The sequence below is a fragment of the Paramisgurnus dabryanus genome, chromosome 10, assembly GCF_030506205.2.
Source record: "Paramisgurnus dabryanus chromosome 10, PD_genome_1.1, whole genome shotgun sequence".
Classification (NCBI taxonomy): domain Eukaryota; kingdom Metazoa; phylum Chordata; class Actinopteri; order Cypriniformes; family Cobitidae; genus Paramisgurnus; species Paramisgurnus dabryanus.
This window is the reverse complement of record NC_133346.1, coordinates 12,003,790-12,013,510: the sequence shown is the minus strand read 5'-3', so window position 1 is coordinate 12,013,510 and position 9,721 is coordinate 12,003,790. Positions and strand designations below refer to the sequence as shown.

The 9,721-nt window shown below is 37.6% G+C and overlaps 1 protein-coding gene across 2 annotated transcripts; it reads right to left on the bottom strand.

Moving 5' to 3' along the window:
* Positions 1-5,593: 5,593 nt before the first annotated feature.
* On the bottom strand, positions 5,594-8,997 carry LOC135738374 (uncharacterized). 2 transcript variants are annotated; one of them, XM_065256396.1, is made up of 6 exons: positions 8,926-8,997; positions 8,619-8,667; positions 7,652-8,014; positions 7,156-7,464; positions 6,722-6,817; positions 5,594-6,357 (listed from the first exon to the last, which is right to left on the bottom strand). In XM_065256396.1, the coding sequence occupies exons 1-6, from the start codon at positions 8,992-8,994 to the stop codon at positions 6,194-6,196; spliced, it is 1,050 nt and encodes a 349-aa protein (XP_065112468.1). In that variant the 5' UTR covers positions 8,995-8,997; the 3' UTR covers positions 5,594-6,193. The 2 variants fall into 2 exon arrangements, with proteins under 2 accessions (XP_065112468.1, XP_065112476.1); XM_065256404.1 differs by lacking the exon at positions 8,619-8,667 and having other exon boundaries at positions 8,926-8,980.
* Positions 8,998-9,721: the final 724 nt, after the last annotated feature.

The following is a 9,721-nucleotide window of genomic DNA, read 5'->3' as shown; positions in this document are numbered from 1 at the left end:
ATCTATGCACCATGTGCAAAGTTTGTAAATATATTCATGTTGTATGTTTATTTGAATGGCATCTACTGAGATAATTTAAAGGGCCCATGACCTAGGTGTTTTCCGCAATAATGAAATAGTCTTTGGTATTTGTTATAATACAATGGGCCCTAATTGGCACCGGCGCACAGCGGGTTTTTCCCTCCACCGACGCACGTCGGCAAACTAGGGAATGAACTTGCGCTCCCTGTGCGGTTCAGCGCATAAAAGGTGGCGTGTTGCGGCGCAAACCATCCCTGATGCTATTTTGCAGTTTCAAAAAACAATTGCGCCACTGACCAGAAAAAACTAGTCTAAAGTCAGATGCGCGTTGTTCATGCTATTTTGGGCGCATGCTTGACCATAATGTATAGCGTGCACAACGCGCACACACTTTGCTTATCTAATGCAACAGTTATTTTTGCAAATCATAAATTGTTACAATAAAAAGTATTAACACATGAGATAAGGGAAATCATTGTGGTGAGCAGTGTGGTGATAGTTTTTATTTATTGTGTGGCTGCGTTAAAAAATTATCATGCAAATAACGATAAAAATATTTTCATAAGTTTGTTGTGTGGCTGTATTATGTTTATTTTATGTAAATAATAATTAAAATGTTTTCATAAGAAACTTTATTGTATGTGAACTTGATTTGTAAGAGTACTTTGGGGTTGGACTGCTTGCGTTTCTTGGCTTTCAGCGGTGAGGGTGGACGCAGCGATGTCCTCTGCTGGCGTCTGTGTAGAGGCAGATCCACCTCCCATTACACGGCGTGCCCGATTTATGCTGGCAAGCTTGGGATTCCCCCGTCTCCTGACATCATTGTAGCGCTTGCGGTGCAACGTCCTGGGGATGCCAGCTGATAAAACAATTGTGGCTATTTCCTCCCATGCCTGTTTAACTGACGCTGATTTGGGCGAGTTTCTTCCATCCCCATACAAAATAACTTCTCTGTCTTTGACTGCTCTTACAAGAATGTCGGTCTCCTCGGCTGTGAATCGCTCCTGGCGTGCGCCTGATAAATCCGTAATAATAATAGCAACCCGCCATGGAACTTGCGCCCTTGCGTTTAAAGGGAATGTTGGATAGCGTTCTGATTGGTTTATTTGACGTTACGCCCAAACCACACCTATGAATAATGAACCTACTTCAGACCAACCCCTTATTGATTTGCGCCTGGCGCAAGAGTTATTTCTCCCGCCGGGAAAATAGCAACAGTGTCCAAGATCCGCCCACAAACTCACTTGCACTTTGCGCTTCGCACTTGCATTTCAGATCGTTAAAAAAGGGCCCACTGTGTTTGCGTGGTTTATGGTTAAAAGCACATTATTTTCCACATACCGTAATTTTTGTAGCTCCAGATTTCACTCTCTTCCAGAAGAGCACGGATTTGAAAAGCTTTGTGTCCCTGATTGGCCAGCTAATCTGTACATTGTGATTGGTCTGAATACCTCTGATGTCAGCCGGAAATGTGACGCTCCTTATCATGTTTGAAAGATTCGCACACAATGCAATGCTAACAGGAGTTAACTTACAGGCTGTGAGTCTGAAACAGGAGGAATTATGATAATGTTGGTCTTGTCTACATCACCAATCCCAGGAAGTAAACTGTTGCCTACAATCCGTGTGTTTGTTGTAGTCCAAGAAAAGAGATTTACATGGGAGACGATAACTCGCGTCATTGTTTACATTGGGGATTTTACCTTTTGCATATTGTTAACGTGTACTAATACACACCTACACGCCAAAGAAAATGTAAAAACATTAATCGGAGAATAGGTACTCTTTAAATGCAGAGAAAAAAAGTGAATTTTTTAGGTTGGGTGGCTTTAAGTAGAAGTACTGTATGATGACCATTCAATGACAACTTTTCATGCAACCATTAATTCAGCATAGCAGAACAGTGTGAGAATATTTTTCGTATTTTGGGCTTGCTCAGGTGGCTGCCTATTCAGTTCAGGATAAAGTTTATTGTAAGGTCTTGGTTGTTTTTAAAGCAGTCTATTGCAGCAAAGTTTTGCACAAATTCGTATGTCTATGATAGTTAGCAGCTTCAATAAACTTTTAGAGTAAATACATCACAATACAGTAGACAAATTCAAATAAATGAACATGCATGGTTTCATCTACAAACAGTGTAAAAATCGATGTTTCGCTGAAAGTTTGCTTTCTGTCTCCATCTAGTGGAGATGTCTGAGATCTACTTAGGCCTAATCCTACTTTATGAAAGCCATGTTAAACTTATTTTGGAGTATAAATATAACTATTATGATGAACTTTGATGGTTTTGTATTAACCACTACACTTCTCCTGCGGGGGAGTAAAACGTCTTTTAAACCTCAGCAGGTTTTTGGTCAATACGCACTTCATGTTTCAAGGAGAAAGTGGGTTGGTGAATGACATTTAAGTTGAACTATTTCTTTAAGATGTTGATGTCATCGGGACAGAAACCAAAACAGATGTAAGGGAGGTGATGCTCACAGTTTCCGCTAAATTCTCGCCTTCTTTTAGTAACTATTAAGTTTGTGCAACATATGAATAAGTAGGCTAATCAGTTTTTAAAGGGGCAATAAGTAGGATTTTAAGTGTTTTATTAATCAAAATCAATGTCTTTATTCATAAATATGTCCTCGTTTGTGTCAAATGACCTCTGCCAGTGATCTGACTTTTCTTTGTAAGCTTAGAATTTCTTCTCTTTACTTACATTGAACGGGTAAGTCCAAGGAGGCATCCATATCGTTCCACCGTATTGATAAACTATAATAGCAGAGAGGGACAAAAAGCACTTGCCTACCAACACGTTTCCACAACACGTTTTCATTCAGAACCCGTGAACCAGCTGCAACGGACAAGGAGATCAGCGATTACATAACGGCTACCGTAGTTGCAACACGCATTTGGAAAGGGGAGGAGCTAGTAAGCACTGTTCGTTTGAATGCAAAATACAATTCACCACTAGATGGGGGTAGATCCTACTGATTGCCCCTTTAATCAATACACCAAAAAACAAACAATAAAAACATGGTTACTACACTTTAACCACAATAAAAACTTGGTTAATTTTCATAAGGGCTACACACTATATGTTATCTTTTATTATGGACAGCAAGGGCAGTGACTGTAACATCAAATGTATTTTACACACGTATTTATAACGACTTCATCAGGCTCGGAAAATTCTTCAGAAACAACACAAATAATGACCTCGGCTGCCACAGTTGCCACTTTTGCGTCATCAGTACAGGGTGTTCAACGCACCACCGTTTCTATTTAAAACGTTGTGCAACGTTTTGTCTGGGCTAAATGCAGCCCAAGTGTCATCAGGTCAGATGAGCAAATGTGGTTTTAAAGTTTTAGAGAAGTTATACAACATTCACACAGTGGTACAATATTATGAAGAAATTATACCTTGGTTGATGAACTAACATTCTCTAGTATCTACAGGACGATTTGTAGGCAGATTTTTAGGAATCTGACACTTTATGCCAATTTGTTGAATTGTGATACTTTAAAGAGGTCCTGGTGAAACTTAACTAAAAAATAATACTCGATCAAGGGCTTTTATCCTTTAACTTAATCCTTTATTTCACACCACCCAAATGAGGTACTGAACACATTGGGCCCTATTTTAACGATCTGAAACGCAAGTGCGAAGCGCAAAGCGCAAGTGAGTTTGTGGGCGGATCTTGGGCGCTGTTGCTATTTTCCCGGCGGTAGAAATAATTCTTGCGCCAGGCACAAATCAATAAGGGGTTGGTCTGAAGTAGGTTCATTATTCATAGGTGTGGTTTGGGCGTAACGTCAAATAAACCAATCAGAACGCTATCCAACATTCCCTTTAAACGCAAGGGCGCAAGTTCCATGGCGGGTTGCTATTATTATGACGGATTTGCCAGGCGCACGCCAGGAGCGGTTCACAGCTGAGGAGATCGACGTTCTTGTAAGAGCAGTCAAAGACAGAGAAGTTGTTTTGTATGGGGATAGGAGAAACCCGCCCAAATCAGCGTAGGTTAAACAGGCGTGAGAGGAAATAGCCACAATTGTCTCATCAGCTGGCATCCCCATCGTTGCGCCAAGCGCTACAATGATGTCAGGAGACGGGGGAATCCCAAGCTTGCCAGCATAAATCGGGCACGCCGTGTAACGGGAGGTGGATCTGCCTCAGGACCTGACGCCAGCAGAAGACATCGCTGCGTCCACCCTCACCGCTGCAAGGGTTTGGGGGCTTTGAAATCGGACCCAAGAAACACAAGCAGTCCAACCCCAAAGTAAACTTACAAATCAAGTTCATATACATTAAGGTTTCTTGAAAACATTTTAATTATTATTTACATAAAATAAACGTAATACAGCCACACAACAAACTTATGAAAATATTTTAATCGTTATTTGCATGAGAATTTTTTAACGCAGCCACACAATAAATAAAAACTATCACCACAATGCTCACCACCATGATTCCCCTTATCTCGTGTATTAATATTTTTTAGTGTAACAATTTATGATTTGCATAAATAACTGTTGCATCTGTGTAGATTAGATAAGCAAAGTGTGTGCCCGTTGTGCACGCTATACATTATGGTCAAGCATGCGCCCTTAAAATAGCATAATGAACAACGCGCAACGCGCCAATAACTTTAGACTATTTTTTTTGGTCAGTGGCGCAATTGTTTTCTGAAACTGCAAAATAGCATCAGGGATGGTTTGCGCCGGAACACGCCTCCTTTTTTGCGCTGAACCGCCCAGGGAGCGCAAGTTCATTCCCTAGTTTGCCGACGTGCGTCTGTGGAGGGAAAAACCCGCTGTGCGCCGGTGCAAAATATGAATGATACATGCGTCACTGACAAAGTCAATTGCGCTGGGTGCAAGATAGGGCCCATTGTGGTTTTTCATGAGACAGAAACACTAATAAAGTCATTTTTATATTTAGAAGCCTGGGTACACATTCATCATAGTGTAAATTGTACAGTCTCGTTTACTTGGTTAGATTTGTTGATGACTAATAAGGATGTTGCTGAATGAAAGTGAATAAATACAACACGTCAGTCTGCAGTTCAGAGTCTTCAGGATGCAATTGACAGGCTCTCACTACTAAATGCTTCTTTCATAGCAAAGACATCAAAGCTTCATTTTGTGATGGGTAGCTAAACTGAAGCATTGAAGGTTTAGTTATTTTAACCACACCGTGTGAGAGGAAGTAAAGATGTGTCAGAACAACATGGAGGCTTATTGTAGGTCTGAAAACAAAGACCTGCAAAAGTAGGCTAAATGTCTCTGCAGTTGATAGATTTGAGTACAATGGCAGTATGTTGAAACATAAAAGTGCTCACATTAAATTATTAAACATATAAAACAATTCAGTAGTGTCCGAAATGTTTGCTTCATTAAAATACTTTGCATTTTATATCATATTGGTTGCATTCCTGTTATGTTTTGATGGGTACAAAAATGCAGCAACGAAAGTGGTGTTACATCTCATAGGATCTTTAATTTCTTAATAAAACACAAACAGAATGCTGTAGATGTTAAGGTGACATTAGAGACAAAAATGAATTTGATAAGACCACCATGCTGTGTGTTGCAAAGCTCCACAAGCACAGTTTTACTTTAGTGAAGACATACATCGATTTGAGAGTTGTATGTAAATTAAGATGGCTTGCAGATGTCATTTTCTAGCGATTGTTTATGTCAAGACCTCTTTTATGAGAATCATCTTCGAATTGGGTGAAGTGGTGAAGAAGCAATGCGGTCTGCCTACTTTAACCACACAGTGTAGGAAGTTGTGAAGACGTGTTGAAGCAGGTGAACTAGACGCTCATGTAGGTCACATATAGAAAACCGTGCACGTGAAATAGGAAATGACTATCTTAAAATGACAACAAAGTAAGCACACAGGTCACATGCTTAGTTGGACACAGGTTACAGTTGCATTTAGCTATATTTGTTTGTGTTGGTTTTTATATCAATCATAATATAACACGTGACAGCATGAATGTAGACAGGTATTTTATTTGTTTTTTGTAACAGTAACAAGTCAACTTTTAAAGAAAAATCTAATTGGATTTTACATGATATATTTAAATTATATATCTACACATTAAATAAGCTGGCAGGCTTTCAGGGTAGTGAAGGAGATATAAAAGTCTTTGGTGGCCTGTCATTGTAAAATGTCTTAGTCAGCATTTAAAGGTGACAAGACTCCACTCGGGCTACGGCTGCATGGTACTGGATGGTGATCGCCCAATGATGAATACATTTCAAAAGACTGCATGTTAGCCTGGAAAACAGGTTCTGGTGTGACACCAACGTCTACAGCTGACCGTGGCTTTGCTCTTCCTAGAAAAATATATACAGTAAACAGATCATTAAATCCTATTCAAAACTATTCAGTGCTATGATACAGGTAATAATTTTGTTGACAATATTATAGTTAATCAGGTTCATAAGGTCATTAAGGTTTACAAAACAAAACAAAACAAACAGGAACTGATACTAAAAAGTGTGGGAGATTTGTGACTCATTGTTTCTACTGAGGTCATATATTACTTATTTAGCAGATGTAATTATTAACCCACATCACCCACAGACATAGGAACATATTTTACAGGCCTTTTCATTTACTGTACTATTAAAAACATTACTTCATTACAAAACTAAAGGAAAGTTGATACAGTACATCAAAGTTATGTTTGAAACTTACTGTAACATTTACATGTGACCGCGATAACTGCAATAACCACAAAGACAATCAGTACAGCAGATCCGACAAACCCCACAATCACAGTCAAAGCCAGATCTACAAAAGACAAGTATTGGACAGGAAACGCAAAGGCCTGTTAGAAACCTTTCAAATAATTTAAATGTCATTAAATATATATTACATTGATATGAAATAGCTAAAGTGCTACCACAATATATAAAACTACTTTTTGATATAGTCTACTCAAAAAATTTACTTGTTGATATGTTTTGTCATTGTTAAAAAAATTTATATACACAAAAGAAGCTAAGCTAATATAACAAAATGTAAAAAATAAATATAAAAATTCAGGCTATGGCGGGCAACTCACAGATTCCGTGCGAGCAACCTGGTGCCCGTGGGCACCATGTTGGAGACCACTGAGCTAAACTTACCGCTTGTTTCATAACAGGCAGTATTGGATAAATTTGCCTCGATCGGTTCATTTAGGGATGAGTGGTTTATCCGGCAGGTGAAGATTGTTTCATTAAACATTTGTGATGGCAACTCCAGGTAAGATTTGTGTGTAAAAGATCCATCTGTATTTGTGCTGTAAATCTCATTGTTGTTTGAGTTATTGATGATTTCTCCATCTCTCTTCCATAGCTGTTGAAGAGCAGCGGGGTAAAATCCATCAGAGCTACAGACAATCATGAGTGATCCATTAGACTTCTTCACACAGGACAGAAACAATACAGGAGACACTATGGGGAAAAGATATAAAGAAAATTATGTATATTAATATTTAGTATGCGTTAGTAACTATGCCCAAGATGGCAATACATTTTACTGATTTAAAAACTAAATAATAACTTATGGATAAAATAATATAACTTATATGCGTATATGCAAATCATTGATTTGAATGATTTTAGGCTGCAACAGACTTACCAATAACATTAACTATTGTTATTTCTTCCCAAAGAATCACTTCAGGTGGTGGTGCCATTCTTTTGACAGTACAGCTGTATGTGCCAGTATTATTTATCTGAAGATTTGACAGCTCAAATAACATTTCATTAGTCTTTGGAATCCAAATAAATCTGATATGATCATCACATGATTGATTAATCCATGACTTCACACGCATGTACATGTATGAACACAATACATTATTATTTTTTTGAAGTCCCACTGTAATGATATCAGTGTCATTTGGTGGCAAGTAGTTGCAGCTGATATTTGCAGAATCTCCTTGATGGTAGTAAAGAGTTGTAGTGGTGTTTACGGTTGAGTACATTACATTGATAAAAGCTGCAAAGGTCAGAACAGAAAAATGCATTATTTCCCTTTTAAAGCCATGCATGATACATTTTGGCCTCCTTTTGAACTTTCTGTACATTATCTTGTTTTCTGAAGTTAACAACATATAGAAAAGTTTTGAACATCTTTCAAAAATCCACCTGAAAGCATCTTATTTTGAATTATTAATAATTTATAAGTAATTATAAATAATATATCTCTGATCAATTTAACAAGCTTTATTAATTTAAGTTTTATGATACATCATCTATGTCAGTGGTTTTCAAACTGGGGGCCGGGGCCCCCAGGGGGGCCGCGAGATGGTGCTAGGGGGGCCACAGTTTTATGACATTTTATGAAATACAATAATTTATCATGAATTCTGTGTAATTAAACCTAAAAAAATAAGGCTACTAACCAAAAGCACTACTTTTTTGTATAATTTTACAGTTTTAGAACAGTTTTTGTCACAAATTTTCTTTGGGGGGCCGCGAAGGAATGCATCATTTACAAGGGGGGCCGCACTCTGAAAAAGTTTGGGAACCACTGATCTATGTGAAATAGATCATACACAATTCTATATCAATTTCAATATGATAGAAAAAATTTGCATTACCAAAAATCGACGACAGAAGCATCCACCCACAACAGTCCAGAGAAAAACACTGCAAAGATTTTTGATGCATTAAATTATTTGCAATAACCTCATGATCTTATTAAGTGATGAGGTGGAATATATTACTGAGATACATTTAAAGTAAAGAAATATTATTGTAAACACACGATCAGTGACATGAATAGTTGTCGTACAGTGATATAGCGGATACACAGCTGTCTATGCAACAACACAAACAAAAAGAGCATTGTATTTATATAGTTTTGTGATAGTCGCTCAAAAGGGTTGATAAGAATAACAAACTCACCATCCCTTTATCCAGGGAAAGCACACAACGTGACTGCTGTCTAACTGTGTTTTGCTGAAAGTGTCTCATGGGTGTGAAACTGAGCTGTGAGACTGATTTCCTCTTTAAGTTATGTTACATATAGCAACAACTTGAATGAGCAAATTAAGATTTTAACTAATTTCTTGGATTTGTTGGATTTGGACATTATACAAACAGGAAATGTGTTTATTTTTGTTACAATGACTGAAAGCTGATTTCTGGATCAAACATGAACTTATCTAAACCACAATGAACCAACAAATAAGTAGTGCACAGTTATCAAACAAACACCCAATTTTAACCACTAGGAGAGAGTTGAGGTAAGAGGCGTTTACTGTACATACACGCAAAAGTATTGTAGTATTGTTTTGTCAATTGTTTACAAAGAGTGTTTGCATTTTATTCCTTTTCTTTTATTTGCTTTGCTTAATTGCTTCTTTACTTATTTCAACCATTACATATACATTTTATCCTATTTAAAATAGCCTCAAAAGTGATAATTTTTGTTATACTGTTATATTTGCGTGTGATATATAACTCTGCAACTGACACATCTGCATGATGTGTAAGAAAATGATGCAAAAAAGTTTCCTTCATATGTGTTTGTTAACCGCAAACACTGAGTGGGCTGCAGTGGGGAATTTTGTTTCACATCCACCCACCATGTGCAAAGTTTTAAAATATATTCATGTTGTGTGTTTATATACATGGCATGCATGGGAAATTATTTATTGTAAAATGATTATTTGTTAAAATGATGATGGCAACCATAAAG